This window comes from Mustela nivalis (genome assembly GCF_964662115.1).
Source record: "Mustela nivalis genome assembly, chromosome: 19".
Classification (NCBI taxonomy): domain Eukaryota; kingdom Metazoa; phylum Chordata; class Mammalia; order Carnivora; family Mustelidae; genus Mustela; species Mustela nivalis.
The window spans coordinates 4,109,841-4,127,238 of record NC_139038.1 but is presented as its reverse complement, the minus strand read 5'-3'; the positions used below and the strand labels follow the sequence as shown (position 1 = coordinate 4,127,238).

Below are 17,398 nucleotides of genomic sequence, written 5' to 3'. Positions count from 1 at the left end.
CAAAACCACCACAACAACAAAACAAACTAACAAACTTGAGAGAATGTTGCTTTCGACCTGAAACTCACCTTGGTCCTTTTTTGCTACTTAATGTCTGAACAAAGAACCATACTGCAAACATCAACATCATGAATCATGAGACCACCTAATCCTCCATTCTAACCCTAGATCCTAATGTTTAACCATAACACCTAGTCCTAAATTTGGTCAGTGCTGCATGGTCTAATGTTTGTCTCTTCACTTCCCTCAAATTTGTACCTTGAGATCCTAACCCACAAGGTGATGGTGCTATAAGATGAGGTCTTGGGGATGATTGGGCCACGAGGGGGGGGGGTGCCTCAACAATGGCAGTAGTGCTCTGAAGAAAGAGACCCCAGTGACATAACTCAGAACCCTCTTAGTCTGCAACCTTGTAAAGGGTCCGGCACCCTGCTCGCAGACTTCCAGCCTCCAAACCATGAGAAATAAATGTCTGTTGCTCAAAGCCATGTAGAACTTTTTTGTGGGAGCTCGAATGGACTGAGAACTAGTTCACATGATTTAAACCAAATCTTTACTTAATCCTCTGCCCAAATCTATAACTCTATGTGCTGATCACATTAAGCTATGCTAAAACTAGTATTTCTTTTTTTTTTAAAGATTTTATTTATTTGACAGAAAGATCACATGTAGGCAGAGAGGCAGGCAGAGAGAGACGGGGAAGCAGGCTCCTGGCTGAGCAGAGAGCCCGATGTGGTGCGCGATCCCAGGACCCTGGGATCATGACCTAAGCTGAAGGCAGAGGCTTTAACCCACTGAGCCACCCAGGCACCCTGAAACTAGTATTTCTGAAGGTTCACTCATTCTGACAAACTCCTTGACTGTGAACCTGAGGGGAAAGATGTAATGGAACGAGATGAGAGACTCGTCCAGAAGTGGGCAGGGGACACAAAGGACTCACAGATGCCATCTGACATAAGCAATGTGTTCGCAAGCAAATGTGGATGAACACACAGCTAGTCCATATTGATCTTTTATTATTGGATACATAGACTGTTCCATCCAATGTCCTATTGTTAGACATTTACTTTGTTGTAAATAAATCCCCAGAGTTCTTATCTCTGAGGCATGAAAGAGAAAGTAAAAACACAATGTAGGGGAAAAAATTGGAAACTTGCTCCCTTTTCACAGAAAGTCAACATTTCCTCAGAGCTATCATCTGGGCCCAGTTGGTTTCCATGGAATTATTTCAGCCAAGTCCATGCCTCTGTGACAAACTGGTTTTCCTGAGGTCCTTAAGGTTTTCCACACGTCTCCCTGAGTCATGGCTCTGTGGGGTTGTCAGCTCGTGGCTGGGACCTGAGTGCGTGTACGGCTTCCACCTCATAGTGCATGGAAGGCTGACGTGTGGGGCTAGGGAGACGAGCGTGGGCTCAGCTCCTGGATTCCTCAGATCTCCTCATTACACAAGAAATCATTGTGCCTGGACCCATGAGGACAGTAACCTACCTTCCCTTAGGCCGATGACCTCAGGCCTCCATGGCCCTAGGAGACCTAGGGCATCAGAGTGAGGCGGTCTCGCCCCCACACCCACAGGTCTGGATCAAAAGCCTGGATCTAGAAGACAAGCGGCCCCATGAGAACACAACTTCCAGATGGGCCCTGCCCCCGCGACCCCCGACCTGCTCCCTCCTGTCGTCCAGACCCTTAATTCTTTCTGGTCCCAAATCCCCATGTCCCTCGCTGCACCTCCTCTCTCTCCCATTGGGCCCCACACCCTAAATCCCTCCAGCCAACCTACCTCTTCACACTCTTCTCGGGACACCCTGGTCCTCCAGTTCATGGATCGTATAAATTGGAATCTCAGTTTGTGGAACAAGGGTCGCTCGGACCGGTTCTTCCCATAGAGGAATGAAAAGATGGCCTGTTTGGGGGCCTGGTTATCCTCTTCCATATCACTGGCCAGGTAGCTGGAGAGAGACATCAGGTGGCTGGTCAGGAGCAGGACGGGAAGGATGCCCCTCCCCCACCTGAGCTCAGCTTCCCAGCAAGGACATAGGTTGCTTATTACCCAGTGTCACAGAGTGCCACTCAGTCATCAAGAGGGCAAAGGGATATTGAAAAAGAAAGCCAAAGTTGGTGGCATCACAATTCCGGATTTCAAGCTCTATTACAAAGCTGTCATCAAGACAGCATGGTACTGGCACAAAAACAGACACATAGATCAATGGAACAGAATAGAGCGCCCAGAAATAGACCCTCAACTCTACAGTCAACTAATCTTCGACAAAGCAGGAAAGACTGTCCAATGGAAAAAAGACAGCCTCTTCAATAAATGGTGCTGGGAAAATTGGACAGCCACATGCAGAAAAATGAAATTGGACCATTTCCTTACACCACACACGAAAATAGACTCGAAATGGATGAAGGACCTCAATGTGCGAAAGGAATCCATCAAAATCCTGGAGGAGAACACAGGCAGCAACCTCTTCGACCTCAGCCGCAGCAACATCTTCCTAGGAACAACGCCAAAGGCAAGGGAAGCAAGGGCAAAAATGAACTACTGGGATTTCATCAAGATCAAAAGCTTTTGCACAGCAAAGGAAACAGTTAACAAAATCAAAAGACAACTGACAGAATGGGAGAAGATATTTGCAAACGACATATCAGATAAAGGACTAGTGTCCAGAATCTATAAAGAACTTAGCAAACTCAACACCCAAAGAACAAATAATCCAATCAAGAAATGGGCAGAGGACATGAACAGACATTTCTGCAAAGAAGACATCCAGAGGGCCAACAGACACATGAAAAAGTGCTCCATATCACTCGGCATCAGGGAAATACAAATCAAAACCACAATGAGATACCACCTCACGCCAGTCAGAATAGCTAAAATCAATAAGTCAGGAAATGACAGATGCTGGCGAGGATGCGGAGAAAGGGGAACCCTCCTACACTGTTGGTGGGAATGCAAGCTGGTGCAGCCACTCTGGAAAACAGCATGGAGGTTCCTCAAAATGTTGAAAATAGAACTGCCCTATGACCCAGCAATTGCACTACTGGGTATTTACCCTAAAGATACAAACGTAGTGATCCAAAGGGGCACGTGCACCCGAATGTTCATAGCAGCAATGTCCACAATAGTCAAACTATGGAAAGAACCTAAATGTCCATCAACAGATGAATGGATCAAGAGGATGTGGTATATATACACAATGGAATACTATGCAGCCATCAAAAGAAATGAAATCTTGCCATTTGTGACAACATGGATGGAACTAGAGCATATCATGCTTAGCGAAATAAGTCAAGCAGAGAAAGACAACTATGATATGATCTCCCTGATATGAGGAAGTGGTGATGCAACATGGGGGCTTAAGTGCGTAGAAGAAGAATCAATGAAACAAGATGGAATTGGAAGGGAGACAAACCATAAGTGACTGTTAATCTCACAAAACAAACAGAGGGTTGCTGGGGGGAGGGGGTTGGGAGAAGGAGGTGGGATTAAGGACATTGGGGAGGGTATGTGCTTTGGTGAGTGCTATGAAGTGTGTAAACCTGGTGATTCACAGACCTCTACCCCTGGGGATAAAAATATATGTTTATAAAAAATTAAAAATAAAAAATTTTTAAAAAAGGAAGGCATGGCTCGGCAGAGACTTCTCCTAGCTTGAGGATGGAGAGGGAACTCAATGGGAAGCCTGAGGGCATGTCCTGTGGGGGAACACCCACACCCACCCCTTCCCTTTAGCGAGTTTGTGCACAAACCTGTCTTCCCATAGAGCAAGACCATATACATCTCTCATGGGCAGGAGCTGACCCTGTTCTATTCTGTAACCATGACTTTCCTACCAAATGAGTAATACAGGACTGGGTTCATTGGGTGCATTAATTCAACACGCACTCTTGAACCTCTCTTCCCATTGCCTCATGTCCTTGTTCCATAAGGTGTACTCTATATGTATTTGTTGAATGAATAAATGATGCTTTTTCTCATGTTCAAGTGCTATACTGATCACCTCCTAGTCCCAACATAACTTAAACCTATGCAAAACAGAAGGAATTCTGCAGTGCTTTGAGAGTGTGGTAATATGTTGACAAGTCCTGCAGGCATCGAGTCTAATGGGATTGGGGAAGGGGACAGGGGGGTGGAACGGTGAGTGGATAGGAAATAACCATAGTCCAGAATATCCATGACACTCGGATTTTAACAGAAGTGCTGCTGCGGTGCAGAAGTCAGGGAGGTTGGCGGGGCGGGGAAGGGGGGAGCATCTGAAGATTTGGGAGTTGAAGTTGACCTTGAGGACAAGTTGTTTTCCTCAGGTATAGGTGCAAAATTACCTAGACAGAAAACGCAATATAGGAACAGAGGGAAGTGTCCTTAGAAGGTTGAAACACCAAGGGGATGAGCAAATCGGACGAAGACGAAAGGGTTGGATCCAATCTCAGAAGCCTTGCCTTGACCCAGAACACCACTGGCCCTGGAGAGTGGAGGAGGAGACCAGAGCTTTGAAGGACTTCATGCACATAGCGCCCGCAGGCTTGGGGACAGTGTTGTAAGACACACCCGCGGAAACACTCAAAACAGATCTGTGCTAAGTCTTGGGGGCGTGAATCGAGGCATTTGTGATGGGAATGCTTAGGAGGAAAACAATTTCGCTTGGTATCGCGGTGGGAAGGGGACAGACGGAGGATCAGGACCGGCTGCTTCGCTAGTCTGTTTGCTCAGGGCAGGGCCGTGTCCGTTCCTTCCTTCTGTCCTCTTAGAAGGGTCTTCTGTTTGCTTCTCCTGGCTGACGTCAGGGATGTTTGTGTTTACAAGAAACAGTCTAAAAAACACTATACTATAATCCCATCGTTTTTATACACGGGGTCAACAGTGTTTTTAAAAAGTAGGGTAATAAACAGTTACAAATGGTTTAAAAAAAAAAGTAGATGAAAGGTTAGGGTCCCACTTTCCCCCTCCATCCACCCAGGTAGCGAATTCTACTGAGGGATGAGACAAAAATACTCACAGGGCTATGAAGAAATGGATTCGCTGGTACTGCCAGGAGAAGAGGCCAGCACGGCTGAAGTAAGCTATGACCATAGACAGGAGATACTGGTGGCAAGAGGAGACACAGTGTCAGAGAGAGGTGACATCCTGGGCGAGGAAAACCAGTGGGGGATGGGGACAGGAGGCTGGAGCAGGTGCTCCCGCTTTGACAGACTGGGTGAATTTGCTTATTTGGTGTCAACAGGTTGGTTGCAAACCAAAGAAGTCAAGGGAAGGGTTGATGGTGCTCCCAGGATAGCAAGCTGTGCTGGTCTGAGGGCTTGTCTTCAGGACAGCCGGCCTCTGGAGGGTCTCTGAGAAGCTGGAGCCAAGGGAGCCCCACCCAAGAGCTGAGAGAGAAGGGACTTAAGGTGGCAACAGCCTGAGGGGCACGCCTGGGACTCAGGTCCCAGAGGACCTGCAGGAAACCACGAGGTCCCCAGCGGGAAGTGTTGGCAGGATGAGGTTGGAGACAGGGTTTTGGAGGCATCGCCCTGCCCCAGGACAGATGTTGGAGCAAGAACACATCTGAGTGGAGAACAATGATACCTTGTCGGATACGCTCAGATTTTTGTCCCAGGCCAGAAATTTTTGAATGACAGGATCCTCTGTGAAAAGAGGGCATAGGTCAGGTTGACAAGCAGAAAGGGGTTATTGTGGGAGCGTTCCAGGGCAAAGAGGAGAATGATGCCTCTCCTGGGGAACTTCCAGGATGTGGCCAGCGGTGAGGCTGATGGGCAAAAGGGAGCAAAGACCAGTCACCTCCCAGGGAAATTTGGTGGCTTCTGGCGTGGGGAGGCTGAGGGAGCACACCTGTAAGATTGGATGGGAGGTCAACAGGGAAGCTGTCTCATCATGCATGGACATGCCACTGCGGAGACCACAGTCATTCCCTGTCATTTTCTCATCCCACAGTGACATAAGGGAATAAAGATGGCATGTCATTTCCACACCCCCTGCCCAACTCCACACACACAGCCAAAGACATTTAGTGTCAAAAGGCCAATAAGGGGAACCTGGGTGGCTCCATGGCTTAAAGCTTCTGCTTCGGCTCACGTCATGATCCCAGGGTTCTGGGATCGAGCCCCACATCAGGCTCTCTCCTCAACGGGGAGCCTGCTTTCCCCCTCTTTTTCTGTCTGCCTCTGCCTGCTTGTGATCTCTCTCTCTCTCTCTCTGACAAATAAATAAAATATCAAAAAAAAAAAAAAAGCAAAAGACCAATAAGAACTAAGACATCTCAGGAGTTTAACTGAAACCAAGCTTTCTCATCCCAAGTACAGACCTTTCTCCAAGTCTCACCTAATCCTCTGTCATTTTTATGTGTCCCCAGTGACGGATCATTATGGAGTCCTCCAAGGATGGAGAGCTCACCAAACTTCAGAGAATTCTTTTCCACTGGAAAATTCTTTTCCATTGGAAGCTTCTTGAATTTAAAGAGAAAATGGAAGAGGGTTGGAGGAGATCTTCTTACCAAGCAACTTTTTGAAGACCTCGTGGTGTTCAGGGAGCACTGAAGACACCCGTTGTCTCTTCAACTTCATCTTGAGGCCACACAGTGACTCCACGACCCAGATGTCCTCAGCGCCAGAGCCTGTCTCCTCATCTGACTCATCCCTTCCTCTCTTCCTTGTGGGGGACTCAGGCATGGGGCGGGGGTCTACCCAGGGGGCTGAGTGAAGAAACCAGGCTACAGTATAAGGCTTTTGTCTTTGGAATTCAGCCACCCCTTCTCCCCCTCCAAAAACCCCAACTTCCCCTTCATTCTCTCCAGCCTTCCTGACAATTGACATCTCCCCAACCATGTTTCCATCTTTCTCCTTTGTTGATACACATCTGTCCCCATTCATCTTTGGCACTGTTTCACCACCCCCATCCTCAAAATTTCATTGTAGATAACTTCTCCCCTGGGAATAATGACATAATTACCTCTCTTCCTTTACCTCCTCTTTGGACCTCATCTCCTAACCCTCTTTCCCTGCTTCTTGGGTATTCCTTCCATGCTTACAGTTTTGTCCCCAACTCCTATACTTTCCTTCTCCAATCCCCGGCTTTCTGGATCTCTCCTGTCACACACACCCTACTCAGACACTCCTTCCTGACTTTTGTACCCATTCCTCTTTACTAGCCAAGCCTCTCAAGTCCCTTCCTCTTCCTCCTTTCTCACCTGATGGTCCTGGGATTTCATCATCCACCACATTGAAGGGGTACCCTGAGGTGCTAGGCTGGGGACTCTGGTCCTCAGACTGGGAATGCGGTTGATTAGGTTGATCATCAGCCATGATTTCTCCCTAGCTCTTTCTGGCCTCCCAGAAACCTGAGACCCTTTCTGGGCAAATTCCGACCGAACACAAGCCCTTGATCCCTTCTCCAAGCTGGGGCAAAGCCAGGAGTGGCGAAAAGGTCTGTGAAGATACAGTTGTCCACCTCTGCTGCCAAGCACCATGGAATCTGGTCCTTCCAATCAGGAAGGTCGGAAGCCTCTGATGTCACAGGTCATTCCAGCCTGGCAACCAGTTTGAAGGGAAACACGTAACTGCCACACTGGTGTCCAGTTTGGGATCTTGAGGTAAGGGCTGTTTCCAGCCACCGACCCAGCCTTGGACCATCCTCCAAAACTGTCCTCGAGGGGTCTGGATCACTCTACTCCTCTCCAGCAGATGCCCGGCTCTCTCCCCTCTTGGCACATGTTGGGCTCTCTCCATCCTTCCTATTCCTAATTCAGGGCACAATCTAGTGGGAGAAGGAGGAAAGAGACAAGGGAATTTGGGATGGGCCGAAACGTAAGAACTTACAAGACAGACATAAGTATGTCAAGAAGGTCCAGGTACATGGACTTGTTGGAATTAAAAGTTAGTTTAAGGGACACCTGGGTGGCTCAGTTGGTTAAGCGGCTGCCTTCGGCTCAGGTCACGATCCATCATTCTGGAATTGAGTCCCACATCAGGCTCCTGGCTCGTCGGGGAACCTGCTTCTCCCTCTGCCTCTGCCTGCCTCTCTGCCTGTGCTCACTCGCTCCCTCTCCCTCTCTCTCTCTGACAAATAAATAAATAATTTTTTTTAAAAAAAAAGTTAGTTTAAATCGCTTAATTTGGTAGACTTCTTCCGCTCCATGTTTTACTGACATTGTGTTGGGGGTGGGTGTTCAGTGGTGGGGGAGCACTCACGCTCTCCTCTGAGGCATCTCTGAGCCCAAGAGACATTTTGGGAACCTGAACCGGTAGATAACTGTACCTGTGTTCTCACACAATCAGACGGTGTCTACAACTTAAGAAGTCCCTGGACCACCCAAAACCTGCCCCTTGATCGCAATTAATCAGCTCTAGTCTGCATCTGAAATTTGTAAGCCCGTGTATCACTCTCGACCCAGAAACTTCAGGACCACTTGTGTATCTTTTGAACAATATGCCACATGCACAAAAAGGCTAGATGGAAAAATCTCCCGTTTAAGGCAGAATCTGTTTAACCAAGAAGGTGGGAAGCATGTGGGAGCGCAGACGCCGTCACAGAGGTCTAGGCCAGCTGTCCATTAACATCAGAGGAAGCCTCTTCCCAACCTCCTACCTCCTACCTCTGCTTCTCACCTGTGCATCTGAATCTTGCTCACTCTCTCCTCCTGTGTTAAAATAACAGGACTGAAAATTTACCATTTTAACCATTTTTGAGGGTATGATTTGGTAGCAGTATGCACCTTCGGGTCTCTGTGCGACCATCAGCGCCATCCTTCTCCAGAACTTTTTCGTCTTCCCTGAAACTGAAACTCTGCACCCACTGAAGGAGAACTCCCCCTTCTCCCCTCCCCCAGCCCCTGGCAAGCACCATTCCACTTTATGTCTCTGGAGATTGGGCTATTTCAGATAGCTCCTATCAGTAGAATCATGCAGTATTTTATGCGTATGTTTCTGATTTATTTCATTCAACAAAATGTCTTCCAAGCTCCTTTGTGTTATAGTGTGTGACAGAATTCCTTCCTTTTTAAAGATGAATAATATCCATTCTGTGTGTGTGTATGTTTGCATTTTACATGTTCCTTTCACAATCATAGAAGAACAGTGATACATACATACCATTTTCAGTTTATCCATCCATCTGTTGATGGACGCCAGTATTGAGTCCACATTTTGGGTAAGCCTTGCTTTCGATCCATTGTATGAACTTGGATGAAATACACATCTTTAATTCAGGATGTGCCTCAAGTTTTATTTTGCACTTTGATCAAACTTACGGATAGCTAAGGAGCCCAGTCCAAGCATAAATAAAGTCAAACCAGTTCACCCAGAAAACCATATGGAGGTTTCTCCAAAGATTTTAAAAAACCAAACGAACAAACCCCAAAAAACCAGAAGTACCATATAATCTGGCACTCTTATGGCCGGGTATACATCCAAAGGAAATGAAAACAGGATATTAAAGAACTATCTGCCCTCCTGTGTTCATTGCACCATTACTCACAATAGCCAAGATAGGAAAACTACCCTGGTGTCCGTCAACAGAGGCGTGCATAAAGAGGATGTGAGGTCCATACACAGGGAGCTGTAGATTGGTATTTGTATAGAGGTGAGAAAGTAGGAAATCCTGCCATTCGTGACAACATGGATGGACCTTGAGGGCATTATGTGGAATGAAATAAGACTGACAGAGAAAGACAAATACTGCGTGGTAACATTTATATGGGAAATCTTAAAAAACAACAAAAAGTCAAACTCAGAGAAACAGAAGGTTAAAAAAAAAAAAAAAAAAGGAGGTTGCCAGGGGTGGGGAAGGTGGAGGAACTAGGGAGAGGCTGGTAAAAAGAAGAAAACTTTTCAGTGAGAAGATGAAGTCTACAGATCTCATATCAGACACAGTAACTGCACACAACATAGCAGGCTCCCCACCGAGCAGAGAGCCCGATGCGGGGCTCGATCCCAGGATACTGAGACCATGACCAGAGCTGAAGGCAGAGGCTTTAACCCACTGCCACCTAGGCACCTCTGGGATTGTTTTTTAGAACAAGGGATGTGATGCGCTAAAGACTGAGGCAAAACCCCAGGATTCACCTCGGCTGCTCTGAGTCAAGTCCTCTGTCCTCTTCACGATGTCCCTTCTCCATCTGCTCAGACTCCTGTTGGTAGACAATCTGGAGAACATAAGCCAGTAGTTAGAATACGCTTGTCTAAAAGATGGGGGCGGTGAGGGTGCCTGGGTGGCTCAGTGGGTTATGCCGCTGCCTTCGGCTCAGGTCATGATCTCAGCGTCCTGGGATCGAGGCCCGCGTCAGGCTCTCTGCTCAGCAGGGAGCATGCTTCCCTCTCTCTCTCTCTGTCTGCCTCTCTGTCTACTTGTGATCTCTCTCTGTCAAATAAATAAATAAAATAAAATAAAATAAGATGGGGGCGGTGAGAATGGGAAGGTAATGGTTTTGTTACAAAGCAGCACATGCCCTTGTGCAAATCCTCCTGCCTTCAGGGTCCCATCTCTTCAACCTATAAAATAAAATATGTAGATAAGATGACCTGTAAGCGTTCTGCCCATGTTAACATAACCAAGGCAGTGAGGAAGCAAACTGGACAAGACCAGGGACGCCAAGGCTAGGGTAAAATTGTGTGCTTCCGTCCAAGCCCCCTCCCCCTCTTTGTGTGTTGAAGTCCTAACCCCTGGTACCTCAGAACGTGATGTTTTCTTCTTCTTTTTCTTTTCTTTCTTTTTTGGTGGTGGGTCTCTACGGAGGAAAATGAAGTGAAAATGAAGCCTTAGGGAGGACATCGTGATCTCAAGGTCATGAGCCCCAAGCTAGGCAGGGCACTCAGCAGGTAGTCTGCTTCTTTCTCTCTCTCTCTCTCTCTCTTTGTGTCTCCCCCTCTGCCCGCCCCTTGGTCATGCACTCCCTCTCTAAAATAAATATATAACTCTTAAAAAAAAAAAAAAGTAAAATTTGGTACAGAGACTCCCAGGTAGAGAGAAGAGAGTGTGATGATACATAGAGAGGGGACAGTTGGCTACAAGCCAAGGAGAGAGGATGGGACCGAGCCCCCGCAGCCCCCCCAACCCTGCCAAGGAACTAGGCCTGCCCACACCTGGATCTCAGTCTCCCAGCCTCCAGAACTTGGAGACAATTCATCTCTGTTGTTAAGGCCCCTGGGTTGTCTTACTTTGTTGCAGCTTCCCTGTAAATCCATCCAACCAGTATTTTGCATAAGAGGGGATGCAGATTCAGTCACTTCCCTCACACTTCTGTGGCCCCTTCCATTAAAGCAAGCCATGTCCCAAGGCTTCAAAGAAGAACTAATTCTTTCATACAGATTAGAAACTTGAGCGTTCATAGCCTCTGACATTTCCTGGTCACCGTGAATGTGCTAGTTTGGGGGCAAAAAATGGATGAAAGACTTTAAGAGAAGAATGATTCACAAATCTTGAGGATGGCTGCCAGTTATCTTCATAAAATTGATGTGTTAAAGAGAAACAGGAGCCAACACAGGCAATTACTTAGAAAATTAAGGGCTAGAAAGGCTTCTTCAAGTATGGTGTCAAAACAGAAGAAAAGTAGGAAGAGAAAGTGAGGGTCATCTGGGGGGCTTGCATGGTTAAGCGTCTGCCTTTGGCTCAGATCATAGACCCAGAGTCCGGGGATTCAGTTCCACATCAGGGCTCCCTGCAGGGAGCCTGCTTCTACTTTTGCCTCTGCCTTTCTCTCTCTCTCTCTGTCTCTCATGAATAAATAAATAAAAATCTTTAAAAACATTATGTCCCTATGGCAGAAAATAAAAGTAAAACATTAAGTTCCAAAGGTCAATGACAAATTGGGGGAAATATTTGTACTTAAAACAAATACAAAAAGAGAAAGCTTTATATTTTAAATACTAATAAATGAAGAGATCTTAATGAAGCCACATTAAAAGTTACAGATCTGGGGACCCTGGGTAGCTCAGTCGGTTAAGTGTCTGCCTTTGGCTCAGGTTTTGACCCTGGGGTTCTAGGACAGAGACCAGCATTAGGCTCCCTGCTTAGCGGGTAGTCTGCTTCTCCCTCTCCCTCTGCTGCCCCCCGCTTGTGCCCTTTCTCTGTCAAATAAATAAATAATATGTATATATTTTTTAAAGGTACAGGTCCACGGGCGCATGGGTGGCCCAGTGGGTTAAAGCCCCTGTCTTTGGCTCAGGTCATGATCCCAGGTTCCTGGGATTGAGCCCCATGTCAGGTTCTCTGCTCACCAGGGAGGGTGCTCCCCTGCCCCCCCTCTCTCTACCTGCCTCTCTGCCGATTTGTGATCTCTGTCTGTCAAATAAACAAATAAAATCTCAAAAAATAAAAAAAATGGTGCAGATCTGGTACTTCTGTCCCAGACAGAATCACAGGGTTCAGATTTGCTTTCCCTGCTTAAAGAAGTTTCTAGGAGGGGGAAATATATGAATATATGAAATGACAGGTTTTAGTCATTTGGAGAGAGGAGGGAGCCCCCAAGAGCTTCCAGTTCACCGCCCAGAGAGTTATCTAGGCTGAGGTATGTGGCAGGGGTCCTGGGGGTGCCCAGGATGTCTCTGAGTTGCAGGGACAAGTTGTGTGGTGAGGGGGAGGGGGGCATGACAGCCAGAGTTCACAGGCAGAGAACCAGAGTGGACAGAGAGGCAGGAGGGTGTCCCAGGATTCAGGTGAGCAGGTCAGTGCCTATGGGGGAGACAAGGGCCGGAGGCCAGGACCCAATAGACGGGGCAGGCGGGGGCTCTGCCTGTCTTCCCCAAGGTGCTCAGCATAGCTTCCTTCCTTTACCTGCCGAAAATGGAAAAGAACACAGAAGAAATGTGCCTGGAGGTTTTCCAGTCTCGGGCCTAGGGGAAGTGTGGTCACCTCTCATGAATTCCAGCCTTCTGTTGGTGAGAAGTCTGTTGGTGGGAATTCGGGCGCAGACCACACTTGCTAGCAGCAAGAGCTGGGCAGGACTTCCGGGCTACACAGCCACAGCCAGGGCGGACAGAGCACCTTCCGGAGAAGCATTCCTTTTGTGCAGGATTAGTTTGATGCAACTCCTCAGTGAGAGAAATCAGGAATGGGTTATGTGCCCATCATTAGCATAAATCAGTACTATTACCTTTGGAACGAGTGTTACCTGGAGAAAACTTCCTCTGTGGATTTTGTATGTATCTAAGTCTCCTAGAAGCTAAACCATTTTCTTGCTAGCATGGTAACAGGGGATGGTTGTTCTTAAGGGCCTCGGAGCCATCTCTTTGAAATGTAAACCTCAAGGAAGGTAGTGTCTCTCTGTCACCAGGAGAGTTAAGGGTGGGCCCTAGACACCTAGCTCTGAGCTTTAAGGACCTGTTTGTCAGAAATGGGTAAGTAGTTTTCTTTTTCCTTTGGACAGAGACAACTGGCACGGATGGGCACCAAGATGACAAGGTACATTTAGGATGAACAATGAAAAACTTATAGCAAATGCCGCTGGCAAATCCTGTGACCCTGAAACAGGTGTATTGTTTTGCTGGAGAACTTCTAGGTAATGGATTGTATCTGCCGAGCTGATTGAAAAGGCGAGGTTCATTTTTCTCCTTGCTGTCTTGTTAGTAGTTCGCCTGTGACATGCAACACAGTCTGGTTTAATGGTTATTTAACAATAGAACAGGGGAGTCTGGGTGGCTCAGTCAGTGGGGGGACTCTTGTTTTCAGTTCAGGACCAGATCTCAGGGTTGTGGGATCGAGTCCTGCATGGGGCTCCACACTCTGCACAGAGTCGACTGAGGATTCACTCTCTAGCTCTCCCTCTGCCACTCCCCCTGCTCTGTCTCTTTCTCTCTAAAATAAATCTTAAAAAAAAAAAAAAACAATAGCGTGGTTGTCCTTATTTCTATAGTTGCAGAGAGGATTTCTTGGATGGCAGGAGATTTTACTTTTAATCCTCACCACCCGCTACTGGTTAAGAAGCAATTGGCTAAGAAAAAGATTACATCATCTCACCAAAAAATACTGATAAAGCATCGTCCTTATGGTCCCATTTTTGAAAAATGACATTTTCAGCTAACATACACATAATTCTCTTTGATGCGCAAGATCTCGGGTATCTGGGTTTGTTTGTTTTTTTTGTGCGTGATTTCTGATTGTTCTACAGTTTTCATGCATTCGTTGTATAATCTGGACAAGCTAAGTTTTCTATTTTCTTCCCCTTTCTTGGAGAAACCATGTGCCCATGGATGATAATATCTAATGTCATGACTGGATATTAATTGTAGACCAGTGTTTTAGTGAAACTTGTAATATTTCAGTGATGTGCATACTATACACCCTTTCCTTGTCCTCTCCTGCTGTGGGGAATCTCAGTGCCAACCCAATAGATCTCAGGGCAAGGAAAGGACCAGAGATCCAGGACGTAAACACAGCCCACTACTCGAGGTGACCCCTTTCCTTGATCCCTAAAAGGAGCAAAGGCAAGTGGGAAATCCGGACCCTGGTCCCAGAGGTCAAGTCTCAGCTTAGCGCCTCTAAAGCACCAGATAGGGTGGAGACTTTCGAGGCGTCCCCTAACATGTGGGCGCTTGGACTCACGGGAAACAGAGGTCGGGTATTTAATGGGCTCCCAAGTGGGCTCCAACAGGTGCACCACCGCCTCCGTCCTGCGCATGTGCAGCTCGGCCAGTGTGCGTGTTCGCGCACGCGTAGTACTGCCGCGTTGCTCTCGCTTCCTGCCCGTGCCCAGGTCACCGCTCGCCGTGGTTCCCAGGCTTTGGCCTCCGGCGGGCAAGGGTCCCGGGGCCTACGGGGCTGCACGCTGTCCGGTCGCGCCGGCATCCAGCGGGCACGGAGCTGTGCGGGCGCGGCTCCGCGCAGGCCGGGCGGAGGCTCGAGCGGGGACTCTCGAGCTCGAGCCCCGGAGCCCGCGGGCTGGGCCGGAGGGGTCTGGCCGTGGCGGCGGCGACGGAGCAGGGCGGCTCGGCCCGGGCTCGGCCGGTCTGCGCCCGCGGGACGGGGAGGCCCTTAGAGACCGATTCGGGCCCCGGGAAGGTCGTCGATCTGAAGTGAGTTTGCCCGTGGGCCCAGAGCCGGCTCCGCGGGAACGGCGGCCCCGGGAGGTGGAGGAGGAGCAGCCCCCGCCCCGGAGTCCTCTGGAGCCTCGGGGCAGCTCGGCGTGTCCCGACGTGGTAGGTCGTGCGCTTGCGGGTCTTGCGGGGGGCGGGGCGGCGAGAGAGCGCGAGCGGCTGGACCTGGAGGGTTGGGCACTCCCCCGGGACTGGAGACTCGTGGGACTCGACGTTTCCCGGGAGCGCAGGGGGTTCCCGCCCCCCCCCCCCGACCCCTTGCTCCCCTGGTTCCCTGTCCAGTTTCCAGACGCGTCTGTAAGCGCGCAGGAGCATGTGCTGACCCCGCTGGGTTGTGCCCTGGGGCATCCCCCAGTGTAGGGCTGACCCAGCGTTCGTGGAGGAGTTGACAGGAGGAGACGGCCTGAGATGGGAGGGGGCTTGTTCTGGGTGTTGGCGTCGGGAGGTAGGCATGCTCGCAGGACTCAGCTCCTGCGCCCCGGTTCTGTTCTCTCTGTTTCGGATTTTTTTTTTTTTTTTTAGTAAAAGATTCTTAAGTGTAGCGATAACGGAGTTAAGTGATCTCATGTAAAAACAAAAGTATGCCTTGATGCACGTTGATCCCACTTCAGAGAGCTGGTGTTTTCTGTTCCTGTGGATACCGTGATGTTCAGCAGTTTGAATAGTCACAAAGAATGCGTGAACAGTGTAAGAGGGTTTTCTTTTCAACATTAATTTAAAGAAGGCAACCTCTTTGAAAAATTAATGGGTGTTTATATTAACCAATGAGAGAAACCTGCTAATCACCTCCTGATATGTGGGAGTGACAACAGCTCTACTCTGATGTTTCTCCTTTTCTCACATTTTTAGGCCCTTCTGAGTGTTCACAGGATAGGAGCTTTCTTTGGTGGTTCTCACACAGGATGTTCCCACCTCGGCAAGCTGCATTACCCGTGATTTCTATTATTTCTTCTGCTTCCCTAGGTCAGCCGTTAACAGTCTGTATGCTTTTCCAAGAGCAGCAGAGAATGAACGAATCCCAGGTGAGTTTTCCTGTCTTTGTATATGTTCTCTTGCTTAGCTTTGTAATGCATTTCAGAAGGGTTATATGGATTCAGATTTTATTTATTTGACAGAGAGAGAGAGATCACAAGTAGAGAGGCAGGCAGAGAGAGAGGAGGAAGTAGGCTTCCTGCTGAGCAGAAAACCCGGTGTGGGGCTCAATCCTAGGACTCAGAAACCGTGACCCGAGCCGAAGGTAGAGGCTTAACCCACTGAGCCACCGAGGTGCCCCTGGATTCAGATTTTAAAATGGGAATGTGGAAATAAGAGACAATGTCATGTAAAGTACAATTATTAGGGGGTCATATCAGCACCCAGAGTCTTTTTCTGAGTTCATGTGTGCAGATAGTAGGTTACCTCAGGGCTGTGGGGGTAGAGCAAACACATGACTGATGTTCCTGACAGTCTCAGAAAAGGAGAGTGCCGCCCGTTACATGATTTGAATGGACTGTTTCGTTACTTGTGGGTTTTCAGGATTTCCTGGGATTTGAGAAAATGTCTTTGTGGGAGTTGATGTAGTTATGGGTAGCTTTTCTAATAACAACCATTAAATATTGCAACATATGGCTCATGCATGTAGCTTATCTAAACCGAGGGCCTGCTGGGTGAGCAAACTTCGGTGATCCAAGAAGACCTGTTTTCATTGTTCCTGTTTGATGCAGGGATAAAAGCTAAGGCTGAGGGAATGGCCTGCCCATCCTTAAGATGCTTCTGTTACTGTTCATTTGGGTTGTGCAGTAAATAATAAAGCAAAGTATTCTTTTTTTTTTTTTTTAAGATTTTACTAATTTATTTGACAGAGATCACAAGTGGGGGGTGGAAAGCAGGCTCCCTGCTGAGCAGAGAGCCAGATGTGGGGCTTGATCCCAGGATCCTGGGATCATGACCTGAGCCAACGGCAGAGGCTTTAACCCACTGAGCCACCCAGGCATCCCAGCAAAGTGTTCGTTAGCAAATATATTCTTCCTCTCATTCCCGTTTCAATTCTCAGCATCCCGGTTTCGTCCTCACCCCTCTCCCTAATGTTTTGGTCAAGATTAGCGGTGACGTAATTACAGTCAGATCCATCGGACATCTACTGTTGGATTTGTTTCTTTCTCCTGCTTTTGTCTTCCTTTTGATTGTGTATTTTTTATGATCCCATTTTACGTCTTGTGTGCGGTTGTTAGCTCTAACACAGTTGTTATTTGTGATTGCTTTGCAATTCATAGTATGAAACTTTTAATTCATCACAGTTTATCTTCAGGTAAGGTACCATTTATTGCTTAGAATGTATTGCATGGAATGCATTCCATTGCTCCCCGCTGGGTCACCACACTGTTGTGTCATTTTACTC

At 47.9% G+C, this 17,398-nt stretch overlaps 2 protein-coding genes across 2 annotated transcripts in view; one reads left to right on the top strand and one right to left on the bottom strand.

Annotated features, from left to right (window-relative positions):
• Nucleotides 1-17,398, top strand: part of RBAK (RB associated KRAB zinc finger) — an 813,856-nt gene that overhangs the window by 531,792 nt on the left and 264,666 nt on the right. The gene's annotated exons all lie outside the window — the stretch shown is intronic.
• Nucleotides 1,534-7,299, bottom strand: LOC309854204 (speedy protein E4-like; the record flags this gene model as incomplete). Its single annotated transcript, XM_082713030.1, has 6 exons — nucleotides 1,534-1,596; nucleotides 1,781-1,949; nucleotides 4,998-5,083; nucleotides 5,567-5,625; nucleotides 6,492-6,689; nucleotides 7,185-7,299. 6 exons carry the CDS (start codon nucleotides 7,297-7,299, stop codon nucleotides 1,534-1,536), a joined length of 690 nt encoding a protein of 229 aa, XP_082569156.1.